The following is a 13,825-nucleotide window of genomic DNA, read 5'->3' on the forward strand; positions in this document are numbered from 1 at the left end:
AAACTATTGACTCACATTACGACTGCTTGCTCCTAAAAGATGATATAAATAGTTTTCGCGAATGGTGTTTTATAAATAAGATTTTACTAAACATAGAAAAACGTAAATCAATGTGTTTTACAAGCAAACAAAATGTTTTGACCTACAATTATCAATTAGACTCTTCTTATTTGACTAAACTTTCTACTTTTTCTGTACAAAAAATTAACTTTTACAAGTCATTATGACTATATTATTAAAAAAGCAAATAAGACACTCGGATTTATAAAACGGTTTTCACATGATTTTTGCGACCCATATATTCTTAAACTTCTTTATAAATCATTTGTAAGACCAATATTGGAATATGGCTGCATAATATGGGCTCCCTTTTATTCAGTCCATATAAACAGAATACCAGCGAGTACAAGGAATATTTATGCGCTTCTGTCTTCGTTTCTTGCCATGGTCCAATAGGCTCGAACTTCCACCCTATAATCATAGGCTTACGCTCATAAATCTTCCATCGCTTTCTAAACACAGAGAGTACATTCAGCTGTGCTTTATTGTAAAATGAATCAATGGGTCGGTCATATCATCATCGTTTTTGGAACAATAAAGCTTCATGTATAGTCGTTCAAGTATTAGCTTCTTTTTTTTGCAAATCACTTAAAGCATTGTTAACTTATAAATCTAAGAATAAATGTAAAATCTAGGATTCGTCAATCCGTGTCTAAGCTATCTACAAAAATTACTAACTGTCTCCATTCAATTGTACCATAAATCATCCCAAATCTCAATAGGAATGTTTGAAAGTGGAAAGTGAACCGCCCGGATCTATAAAAATCTGTTTCATCTAAGTTCACCAACATCTCAGATGAAATAATGAAGTAAAGCTAAAGTTTGTTTTGTTTTTTTTTTTCACCATATTTTTATTAATTAAATTTATTATTTAGGGAAGACATTTTTTATTGTTGTATTCCATTAATATATTTTATATATTACATTTTATATTAAAAAAGAATATTAAATTAAATTTAACTATTTACATAAAAAATGATATGATAAAATAAATTAAAAATATATATATATATCCTAATGAAATATTCGTTGTGTAGTTGTTTTTATTTATTTTAAAAATAAGATTTAAATTAAATTAAGAAAAAAAAATAAAAATAAATAATAATTTAATATTAATGCCAAACAAAAAATTTCTAATTTTGCTAAACAAAAAAAATATATATAAATAAATAATTTGTGCGTTGATATTATATTAATGATATGAATATTAAAATTATTATATTTTAACTAAAAATATTAATAGATTTTTGTGTGTTTTTTTTTTGTGTTTCATTTGTTTATACATCACTGGACAACAACTTTTTTTTTATTTGCATTGAATTTTGTTTTGTTTTTATTTATAAACTAACTTATATTATTTACTATTGCAAACAATTAAACATCTCGTTTTTTTTTTAAATAAATAAATTGCTTCTATTTTGCCTTTAAGTCGTTACTTTGGTTATAAAGAATGTCTTGTGTTGAAAACTTGCAGTTGTTGTTGTTGTTGTCACTTTATAACCAGAGAACAAGTTTGTTTGTTGCTAGAATACTTTTTTGTTGTTTGTCCCTTTTTATAAATCACGGAATAAACTCTTGTCATCTATCAAAGATTCACCTATTCTTTAAGCTCTGGTGAAATATATACGGGAGTTCACATAACTATTATTCTTGAGTAACTGTATAGGTTTTTGCTTCTTTAAAAACATGATCCTAGAATTGTAGAATTTGATTAATCCAGTCACGAAATTCTGAAATCCTTGTATAAACTCCAGGTTGATTAGGTTCAGCACAGCCAATACCCCAAGAAATAACTCCACCAAGAATGAATCTCTTGTCCATTTCTCTTTGAAGCACCATTGGACCACCAGAGTCACCTAGAAACAAAATAAATCAATCAATTTCTTAAGAAAATAAAAATGCTTTTGAGTTTCGTCACCTTCGCATGAATCATAACCTCCCTTCTTCCATCCAGCACAAATGAAGATATGAGGAATATGTTCAATGTAACCAGCTGCTCTGTACATCGTTTCGCAGATAGTGTTGTTGATAATTGGCACAGCAACTTCTTGAAGCACACTCGGTAGTGGACCGTCCTCATAGAGTCTTCCCCATCCTGTGACAAAAGCTGTCTGTCCAATAAAGTCTTCATCTGAACCAGGCACACAAACGGGAATAATATTTGGTTGGAAGACAACTGGTTCATAAAATCTACAAAAGAAACAATATTTTAATTTTGTTTCAAGATCGGTGTTAGATGAATTTCTAGAAGACTTACCTCAAAAGTGCCAAATCATATTCGAATGTTCTAGGATCGAATTGGGGATGTGATGCAACAATTTGAACTCTTCTCTCTTGATAGCCATAAGGTTCTTCTTCTTCAGCCAAATCATATTCTCCCAGACGAAGTAAGAGATCAGAAGGTGGAACACTACGGGAGAAGGATCAGTTTATTAAATTATTTTGGAGGAAATGTTTCCAAATTCAACTTACTTGTCAACACAATGTGCAGCTGTAATGGCCCAGTTTTCATTTAATAATGCTGCTCCACATTTATGAAGGTAAGTCGATGTTCGCCATTGTCTTAGGGAAATTTGCCAAGGCCATCTGCCAAAAGCTGCATTCGAACCACCAACAATCCTTGGTTCAGGGAACATTCTTCGGCCACAAACTAAGAGGTGGGAAAATGAAAGACAAACAATAAAAATTAAAAGATGTTCAAAAAACTCAAGAGGCTTGAAGAAGTTTGCCACAAAAAGCTTCATATTTGCCATGATTTTATTTCAGTATAAAATTATGCCTTAAATTTACGAAAAACTATCAATAATAGTAGCAGATTTCCTAAAATCACAAATAAGTGGGAACATTGATTAAAATTTAAGTTTTTATTGTTAAATTTATGTACTTTAAGGAAGCTTAAACTTCATTTTTGAAATAATTCCTTTAAAAACCTCGCATACTTTTTAACTAAAAGTGCAAAAAACTCTTCTCGAAATAAATTTTATGCCTTGACAATTATGATTGGTGTTTCTCGATAAATGCTCTAAGCTACAATAAGTTTTGTGTTAGTAATTTCATGATTTTTCATTAACTATTATTAATTTGAAGAATATTAGAAAGTAGTCCAAAAAGTAGTAGATTAACTACAATTGCTTTACAGTGTCAACATAGAAAGACTTCTTATAGTGAAATTCCTTTGAATTGGGGTTTTACTATTTATAAGTTTGAAAATAGAAATTATTTGAGCTATTACAATTTCTTGATCTTCTTCTGAGCTTTTTGAGTGTTGAATATATGAAAATTACCAAAAAAGTAGTGGATTTACTACAATTGTGATAAAGTGGCAGCATTGAAAGAGCAATTCGTTAAATTAAATTTAAAGTCATGTTATCAAATGCAGTTAAATTCTTTTGAATTGGGGTTTTACTATTTACAAATATTTATAAGTTTGAAAAAAGTGAATAATCTAAGTTCTTATAATTTCTAGTATCTTATTTTGAAGAAATACATACAAATAATTATTGAAACCTATGTAATACTTCTGATGATGATATTTTATACTCAAAATAATGCTTTGTTGTATTTCAATATCATTTGAGCTTTTTGAGAGTTGAATATATGAAAACTACCAAGAAAGTAGTGGATTTACTACGATTGTGATAAAGTGGCAGCATTGCAAGACCAATACGTTGAATTAAATTCAAAATGAGGCTATCAAATGTTGAATTTAGGCGCCATAAAAATAAAAATGCATTAAATATAATAAATGTTTCTAATTTCTTGAATCTTCTTTTACAGGAAAAAAGAAATAAAATTCTAAAATATTTGCCACTGTGGAGCCGTTAGCAAAATCAATGATTTTCTTGAGCAATGTTGATATTTTCTGATGGTAACTGGTCAACCTCATCAATTTAACAGTAAAGCTAAATGGCATTCCAACATTTTTGCATTTCATTAACATTTCAAGATATTTTAAGATGAGTGTAAGAGTGTTTAAGAGTTTGTGTTTGTCTGTGGTTATTATTTTTGTTGGTTCTTGAAAAAAATCTCCTTTTTCCTAAAAATAAGTTGTTGTAGCCTCCTGATGTGAATTGACATAGAATATAATATTTTTCCTTCCATTTATCGGTGATTCGCTGCTCACGCAAGAAGGCCAACCAATCGATGGATCCTCGTGCTGCCACCTCTGTCGTTGTCGATATCTTCGTCGTCGTCGGTCGTCACCGTGTCGTTCTTCCAGGTGCTTCTCATGCTGCTGTTGCTGCAGCATCTTCATCTCTAAGTATAATTTTATGGTATTTTCATCTTGCAAACGTATCTTTGACTTCATCTATGTATCTATTCTTATAATATCACAACCGCAGAAGAAATGAAGTCTTCGATCGACCTTGGTCGAGGTCTATATAATATACTGCGATAATCATGCATCCATGCAGCTATGCAGCAATGCAGCAAAGTGCACCTCGCATCACATCCTGAGGAAGTATGGTTGAAGCCGTGATGGCGGTGGCGGACGTCGTCGTCGGTGCGGCGTTTGTTGGTTGGTTTGTAACCATTTTTTCTACAGATTCTTCGTCTTGTTCTTCTTCTGTTTCGTGTAAGTTCTTGACTTTTTCTTCTTCGTTGTCCTCGCCCGGTGTCGGTCATCCGCATCATCGCATCGTCTCGATCGTCATCATCGTTAACTTACCAATGTTAAGCATGTTGCATGATGGCTTTTATTTGTTATTGTGCGCATCTATCTGATGGTTTTTCACCGCCTGCCGCTGCTGCTGCTTTATTTATAGGATGCGCGTTCAAAGGTGGACTCGTGGTTGGCCACGACTGCGACCGCGACATCCTGTGTGTGTTGTCTCGGTTGTAGAAAGTTCTGTTAAACGGAATCAGAATTGGGGTTATACCAACAAACTGTGCAATAGGGTCAACGAATTTAAGCTTCTTCTTCGAGGTTAGGTTTTTATTATTTTTTTTGTTTAATTCGATTTTTTGGGAAGAGACCTCGTGTGTGCCAACTTTTCGCTAACGGCCATCAGACATAATCAAATTTAATTGATGGCTCATTTCATTTCGTGCCAAGTTGTAAAATTGTTTTAATTTTTTTCTTCTCAGATTGATTTACTTGTGAGGTGGAACAAAAAGACTTTAAAGAGGTTTATGACACACAGAATAAGATTTTGATGCATTATCCTTAATTTTGTATTTATTTCGACCATCTTCATCATCCTCACGGTAAATTTGTTCATTTGCTCGTTAAATCATAGGTCTTCTTATGTTGAAGCTAAGAATATGGCTCAGTGCTGAAAAAAAATATAAACTCACAAGTCAAGGTTGTTGTGGGTATAATGTGTTATGGTTCGTCTTCTTCTTCATGGCTTTTCTTAAGGACTTGTAATGCTTTGGTATATACACAATTGTTGAAGGTTGGCAATGGCAGAAGACGAATAAGAAGAATAATCTGCTCATCCATCAGATAAAGTGCGTCGTCGTTCGTAGGTTGTTGAGTGTTAATATCGAAGAAGGTGTCATTTAGGAGACTTAAGTGTTTCAATTTGTGAATCAATTATTCTTCAACTGGTTGAAGATTAATTGATTCACATTTCATTTCTAGTTTTTTTTGTTTGCAGAAATACAAGAGAAGGTTTAGCAGATCTCCTCTTAAGCAGGAGTTATTTGTATACTGAACATTATTTTAAGTTAAAAAACTCTACTCTTTTATAAAACTGTTTATGTTTCGCTTTTTTTTCTTTGATTTTTAATTTTTTCAAAATTGGTTCTATCCTCCTTTTTTGAAAAGTTGTACTCCTAGACACTCTTTTCATAATTTTTAATTTTTTAACTCTATTGAAGCTTTGGTAAAGAAGTTACTTTTTGTTTTATAAAATTCAGTTTTAATATATTTAAACGTTCAGGCAAGGAACTCTGTGCTTGCTCCTTCTTTACTTCTTCTTCCGTAACTGACAGCTGTCATTAAAAATACATACCATCAACAAATTAACGTAAGATTCAAATTTTTCAAATATCACTTATTACGTTTTGAAAATGTTACTGTTTTTCTCCTTCATTTATTGATTGATTTATTTAAAAGTTTAATTTTTTGAATGAACTAACTAAATATTAACTGACAGCTGTCATTAATTTAGAGTTGACATCATTATTTTAGAATTTCTACAAAAAATAAGCTCTGTCCTGCAAAATTTACGTGATCATGGTGTCAAATTTTCATTGCTCCTGCTTTTGAAATAAATTTTAGTAGCAAATAATTTCCCCGGTTGGCAAATTGCTCAGGTAGGAATTGTAAAAGAATGCAATCTTTTGTGAGTGCAATCTTTACAAATGAATCACTGAACACAACTTAAAGAGTGCTATAAATGTTTATTATTACAAAATCATAAAATGAATACATATACTTTAAATGAATCCTAAAGGCTTCAAAGGAATGCATGAAGACTACAATCAATATTGAATGTAGTCAAATGATTCGGGAAAAATTGATTTAAATCTTTTTTGTTTTAAATTTTTGGTGAATGAAAACTTAAATAGATAAAATTCCCAGGTTCAATGAAAGCATAAGAAAATATATTTTTTAAAAACTTGGCTGATAGATTTGAGATATCTTAAAAGTGGTTCCCAAATTAATTGAAAGAGGACCTTGAAAAACTTGCCAAAAAACTGAAGACCTCTAAATAGATCCATCTAGCTTGCTATAAAAGTTTCTTTTTTGAGGCTCAGACAAAAATTGAAAATGATGGTTTCGGTTTGAGAAAGATTTTGCAACAAATTCTACTTCATCAATTTTTGGCAATCCTTTAAATACCTCGCTTTGCCTAGTCAAAAGTTTAACACAAGTTCATACGTTATAGCTTTAGACATTTCTAGCTTCTACTCTGGAATAACATTTTTTTTAAGGTTTAAGGATAATTTCCGACTTACCTTGCCTGTAGTCGACTCCTTCCAATGATGGAATTGCTGAGGTGGTTGTGAAAGGCATTGATGTTGTTGCATTAAAGTCTTCTGTTGGCATATCTGTACTTGTTTCAGGGATTAAACTCTCAGTGACAGTTTCACTTGGACGCTGAGTTGTTGAACTTGTTGATGCAGTTTGTGTTGTAGATGTTGTTGTCGGTTTCGCTGTTGATGAAGATACTGTAGAGCTGCTTGACATTGGAACACCTTCAGTCGCCGTAGCTTGGGGTATTGAAGTATTTTGTGCTAAATCCAAGACTGGCCCAATTGTTGATGATGGTAATTCTGGAATCTTGTTCGACTCTGTAGAAGAAGAAGGTTTCTTTACACCTTCGGTTGTACCAGAATCTAAAGAAGTCTCGGAAAGTGTGTTGTTTTTATTGGCTGCAACTTCTGGATCAATTGTTGGAACTGGTACCCAATCAGCTGGTGGAGGTTTTGGTTGCCAGTCGGTTTCTTCAATTGTAATGTGGGTGTTGTTTTTATTATCATCTACCGTTGTCCATGTGACAAGGGTGGGTCGGTAAGTGGATGTTGGCTCGGGGAAGTTTTCCACCGTGGGTGATGGTTTTGAGGGAGGTGTTGAAGATGTAGTTGGACTTGTAGACGACGGAGATGGAACTTCAGCTTTTGTGGATGTTGTTGAACTTGAGGTCAAAGATTCGGTTGTGGTCGATGATACCAAAGGAGATTGTGTAGCTTTTTCGGTTTCACTTGTTGTTGAAATCGGAGTTGTTGTGGAAACTGTTGTGGGAGTTGTTGAAGAAATTGTTGATGTTGGTGGTCTCGTTCTTGTTGTTGTAAGCTCAGCTTTTTGATTAGTTGGTGCTGTTGGAATGGTGATTTTGAAGATTTCTGATGTTGGTTTTGGCTTTGGTCTAGGAGCTCTAGTTGGTGGTTCTGGAGAGAGTGGTGTAACTTTGACTGTTGTTGCTGGGGGATCATTTCTAGTTGGTGAAGAAGATGTAGAGTTATGAACTTCAACATGAACTACAGGTTTTCTAGTGTATTTTGTTTTAGGAGTTGTTGTCGTTGTTGGTGTTGTTGATGATGATGTTGATGATGATGGACGCTTATTCGAGTGGAATGGTTTCTTTGTAGTTGTTGGACGCTTAACCAGAGTAGGTTTATACTTGGGAGTTGTTCTTGAAGCAGGTCTTTCAGTTGTTTGGGTAGTTGTAAAATTTGCCGCTGGAATTTTGGTAATTATTGGCTTCTTAGTCCTTGGTGAATCGGTAGATGGTCTTTGTGAATGCGATGGAATTCTCATAGTTGTGGTGAATTGAATTTCTTCAATCAAAGTTGGTTCTGTTTGTTTATTTGGTGTTGATGTCTCGACCACTTGGAATGTCGTGAATTTACTTGGCAGCGTTGTTGGTTCAAAATCATTCTCACTCACACTAGAGTTGGGGGCAATTGTCAAAATTGGAGCAGTTGTTGTAGTTGTTCTTCTTCTTGTTGGTGTCTTAATTGTTGTCGTTGTTGGTGATGAGGTTGTTGTTGAAGTTGGTTTTTGGGTGGTTGTTGTTGTGGTCGTTGTTGTCATTGTAATACTTGCAGTTGGTAGTTTTGATGTTGTGATAAATTTCATTGTTGTACTCTCTGTCTTTGGAGCCATATGGGTGATTGTTGAAACTTGAACATATGGGTGAATTGTTGAATGATTTCTTACACCAAGACTTTCAATCAAACTTTCAGTGGGTGCTTTGAAGAGAGCATTTGTTGACAATTGTGTTGTTGACTCATGCGAGAAGTGTGATATCGTATTTTGATCTATACTATTGTCACTTATTTCTTCAGCAAATATTTGTGATTCATCCTGAGGAAAGAAAAGCGAGAGAAGATCGGAAGTTAACTAAAGTTTTGGATTTATTAATTTAATGTAAAACTTACCTTCATTTGACAACATGATCCAAAGTAAAATCGATCTATGCAAGTTCCCAAGTGTGTACCATTTTGTTTGATGCAATCTATGGCAAACATGCAAACTCCGGACATACCGGATTTACGAACAATACATGGAAGATGGCGGATATTTCGTCCGGATTGAACTGAAAATGAATAAAATTAGATTTTTATATTTATAAATAATTTTATAAAATTTAAAATATCATCAAAAATAACAAATAAACAACAATAATTCTGAAAAGCATTTTGGTAAGTGCATCAGGTTATTTTTATCCCTTCCATCAATCGATCGATTAAAAAATCTCAAAGTGGTATGGACATGGAGAATGACGCAAAAATTAATCTTGATTTGTCACTCGTTCGTTGCGCCGCCGAGCTGCCGTTAATAAACCAGAACGCATGCTGTAATCTGATATTAAGTCATCGACCTTTTTTCTTCTTCCACTTGACAAGAAATTGAATAACAATTCAGATGACTTAAAATTATAAAGAATGGTGGTATTGAAACGGGGAGAATCTTAAGAAAGACGTTATTAAATAACATCTGACGGAACAAGTCATGTTTCAATGTCAAAATTTTGTTTGTAAATACAACAAATTATCTTGACTTGATCATAAATAATGATCTTAACTTTGAATTGACATGATGTGGTTTATGGAGATTATTTTGAATTGTTGAAATTTGTATTCAATGGAATTGTTTAAGGAATTAAAAACCCAATGGGGTCACATGTACTTGCTCTTATATTTAATTTGAAATAAAAATAAGTAGTACAAATTATATATCTTGAGGACTAAATGTGATAATGTCTTAAAGCTAAAATATTGCCATGAAAAGCTGTTAATAATAAAAGCATCCTTTATATGTAATTCCAATTTTGTGTTCTTCCTTGAAAGTATAACCATGAAGCCATTGGAATGAATTTCTTTAATTCAAAAACTCCTTTTGATTGAATGAACTAATTGCTATCAATTAAGAAGAAAAATACCTAAGCTAGACATTAACATGCATAACAAAAATGCCTGACGTCTATCAAACCATCTTAACAATTGGCAATCAAATAACTGAAACAAAAACTAAATTGGTCACTCTTCAAAATAAGCCTTAACATTTTAAAAACACAATTTGGATCTTCTCTTTCATATTTTTAGTCTTTTAGAATGGTTTCTGATATAAAAGAATTTAATTTTCAAAAATGACCAAGATACCTATGTATATGTACATAAGTTTAAAAAAGAATCACTTCCATTGTTAATTTATCTTGACTCACTTAAGCTGACATTGATTGTCATTTTAAAGACCACAACCTTACAAAAGAATGACAACAAAAACAACACAGCAGCAACAGAGAAGCAATTTGCATTCCCAGCTCACATAAATAATTCGTAATACGCTGGCCGCCTACTTAATCAAATTGGTATTCTACTCCTCTTCTAACGGGAGTACGTATATACTATAACCCGCAGACTTTAAGTCATTTTACAATCATCTGATGACCGACAATATTAGGTCAGTTTCTGGCTTCTGGCTTTCCTTGTAGCTTTGCCTGCCACCAGACTGACAGACAAATTCTGTTGTGTGCAGAATTCGCTTGCTTCCATGTGACATAAAATAATGTAGGTCGTGCAAGCCGTCGCGTCGCGTCGTTGTTGTTATTGTTGTCGTTTGTCGTGGTCTTCGATGCTAAGCTGAAGACCGCGAACTATTTGTTTTATAATTCTCCATCATTGGAACCAATACAAGATAGATGGTGCGGTTGTGGCTTACCAGTTTCTTGTACCAGCATTGCAACTAAACTACAATAGCTCTCTTATAGCTAGAAAATAAAAGAGAATCATCATCATAATAAGTGATATCTCGGAAACCGGTATAAATAAAAGCCATGTTAACACACGATAGAGAGCGAATGAAGTGGGAGTAAAACATTCCTAGATAATTGAAACTAATGTTAGAGTTATTGTTGTTGTTGTTCGTGCTTGCGATTGCGAGCCTTTAAATCCCAAGCCCCTTTCATTTGAACGTGGTATCGTGGTCGTCGTAGATCGTACGAGAATACAACATAAAGTGGAAACACTCAGCCATGATTTTATCCAGCTCAGAGATACTCGTAGTTGAAAGTATAATTTGTTTGTACATTTTGTTCGCTTTTGGATATGAATGGTCGTCGCTTAAATACGGGTATGGGTATGGCTTTGGGTACGGGTACTCTGATGGTATTTATTATATGTTTGACCTAATTCGAAGAGAAGAAAGTTTTTTTTTATGTGTTCCACCGAGAATTCAGAAGAATTATACTTTTTCATCTTAAAGATTATGCAGATTTCTTAAATATTAGCTGAATGTGTTTTTTTTCTCAAATTTCTCATATCTTAGATTATGATTGATTTTATAATTAAGTAAGTTCGCACCTCAACTTTTTGTTTACTACCGGTTTTCAAAGTTTATTATATGTAGTACCTACATTTTTGGAATGACTCAAGTCGTGGGGTTTTGCAAATCAGATTTCATTTTAAAAGAAAGTGTTTTATTTATTTTTTGGTGAGGTATGTATTCAAAATAAATGCGCGTGAGTTTCATGCGGAAGTAGAAAATCTATTAAGAAACAGTTAGTGACCACCGAGCCACGCCACGCTGTATGATGATTATGGTATATACCTTTTTTTTTTAAATAGTCAAATGTTAATGCATTTTGTTTTGTAACACCAACAGCTTAGTCATTTTTGCATAATTAACGGTAGTATTGATAATAATAAATTAATTGTGCGTGCAGTAATAATTTTTTTTTATTTTGCAAAAATGCGATGATGTGTCGTGAAAGTAAAACTTATTATAAATTCATGTGATGATAAAATGAGACATACTAATAGGATTTATACTAATGAAGTTATACAATGTCTGATATATTAACTCTATTAAAAAATGGTATAACCATTTAGGTATGCAAAACAAATGCTTGTTATAATAAATTTGAAATTTAAAAATCACCTACTTTCAACCAAAATATATTGTTTAAATATAAATTTCAAATCTCAGTTGAAGAACTTCCGGATTCATAAATATAGAAACTATTTTAAGTTAAGGACAGTTAAGGTCAGATGCAGATTTTGAACTTATTAAAGGATTCCTGAGATGCTTAAAAAACTAAAATTAAAGCGAAAGGTTTTAATTTTTCTTAAATCTCAGAATAACTTTTTTGTACGTTTATGTAAAATGAAAAATTTAGAAAATTTCAAACATTTAAGAAGTCAGCAAAAAAAAACAAAGAATTTTAACTCAAAATTGGACTGAAGAATTTTCATTAAAACTTAGTCTTTTTTGTACGTTTATGTAAATAGTAAATTTAAAAAATTTCATACATTTAAGAATTTAACAAAAAAAAAAAAGAATTTTAACTCAAGTCTAGACTAAAGAATTTTCATTGGGACTTAAACGAACCCGATTTTTAATGAAAATCAAAGGGTGACAAGTGACTCTTTTAAATGACATTGCTTTTTTCATTTTAAGACTGTTTTGAAATACTGACTAAAAAAATATAGAGGACTGACCTAAGATCATTTAAAATAAATCGTTATTAACATTCTTGAAAGCATCTCTACTCTTAGTGAATATTTATTCAACTTAAAAAGAATAGGTTTAGCTAAAAGATTCGTGAATTTGGGTCACAGGTGCTATAGCTCATAAATGAATTCTCAAAAGAAAGCAAAAGCAAGTTTTAACCTCAACTCTTTTGTTTGAATCACATTCAAATCTTCATTTTTCTTTGATTGTATGGTCCGCAAAGATAATGTACTCAACATTGTTTATTTATTCAAGACAATGATACCTTTGTACTCATCATAAATACTCTCATTTGCTTTGGAAAGTTACATACATCCGTGAGCATTAATTTAGTTCTTTTTTTTTTCTACACCAAGACCACATATTCAAAGCAAATAACACTTACTTAACACACAATATTACAATAGCCTGCATTTAAAAGTTCTAGTAACAAAAACAAATGTAGGTCGGAGAATGTTTATTCCTCACACGTAAACTTGACTATGATGCCACTTTGATTACGCGAGATGAAAAAAAAGTAATAAATAAACATAAACAAAAGACCATTACAATATCCATGCAGACAATCATAGATACACACTGTTCTCCACCTGAATACTTAATCCTTCTTACAATTCAATTTGATAGATTTTTCTATCTGATGTGGTTTATACTTACATTGAGCTAAACTAGGATTATCCACAAAAACCGGATTGCCTCTTGACACTTGGCATACATTGAGGACGATTAATAGTGCTAGAGTTGTCAAACTGCTCGTTGCAATAATATCCTTTCCTAGTCTCTGTCTTTTTTGTATTATTGTATCCATCTGTAAACAAAATTAAAAAAAAAGAAGAAATTAAAAGTGGGTTTTTTGTGTTTTTTTTTTGTTTGTAATAAATTGTAAGATTTTGAGAAATTCATATATTTGACCTAGTCACCATCACGGACCGTGTATCTGTTTACTCCAAACTCTCTTGGATGAATCATATTATGGTGAAAAATATTTACATACCGCACGCCTACCTTTTGGTCATGACTTTGGCACGAGGAGAAAGTTATTCTGTGAAATAAAACCTGTGTCAGCTGTTTAAGTCCAAGTCAAAGTCAACAACGTTCGATGGCCAACAGCGAAAAGTCAACTGAAATTAGGGTACTCTTACACTGACAACGACAATAATGACGAAGACGATGCGATGGTGGTGCTGCTGCTGATGACGATGATGATGATTAACAATGAAAATGGAAACGAAAACGATGTGTTGAAACTAAGAGTGATTTCTATGAATGGACTCAGGAGTTATACTGTTGTTGTTGTCATTATTCGTAGACAACTTTAAACCGAAAGTTGAGGCACGTCAAATATAAGATATCATC

At 32.6% G+C, this 13,825-nt stretch overlaps 1 protein-coding gene across 1 annotated transcript; it reads right to left on the reverse strand.

Annotated features, from left to right (window-relative positions):
• Window positions 1-1,386: 1,386 nt before the first annotated feature.
• Window positions 1,387-13,277, reverse strand: LOC129948990 (serine proteinase stubble). Its single transcript, XM_056060162.1, has 7 exons — window positions 13,127-13,277; window positions 8,896-9,053; window positions 6,970-8,821; window positions 2,533-2,710; window positions 2,318-2,470; window positions 1,979-2,250; window positions 1,387-1,916 (listed from the first exon to the last, which is right to left on the reverse strand). The coding sequence occupies exons 1-7, from the start codon at window positions 13,275-13,277 to the stop codon at window positions 1,753-1,755; spliced, it is 2,928 nt and encodes a 975-aa protein (XP_055916137.1). The 3' UTR covers window positions 1,387-1,752.
• Window positions 13,278-13,825: the final 548 nt, after the last annotated feature.

Source organism: Eupeodes corollae, chromosome 3, assembly GCF_945859685.1.
Source record: "Eupeodes corollae chromosome 3, idEupCoro1.1, whole genome shotgun sequence".
Classification (NCBI taxonomy): Eukaryota; Metazoa; Arthropoda; class Insecta; order Diptera; family Syrphidae; genus Eupeodes; species Eupeodes corollae.

Bases quoted from the DNA above. Each gene is read 5' to 3' on its own strand.
- LOC129948990 (XM_056060162.1), bottom strand. From the start codon at position 13,277: ATGGATACAATAATACAAAAAAGACAGAGACTAGGAAAGGATATTATT. The intron at 8,822-8,895 runs GTAAGTTTTACA...TTCTTTCCTCAG, and splicing joins GATCATGTTGTCAAATGAAG to GATGAATCACAAATATTTGC. The intron at 1,917-1,978 runs GTGACGAAACTC...TTTTGTTTCTAG, and splicing joins AGGTTATGATTCATGCGAAG to GTGACTCTGGTGGTCCAATG.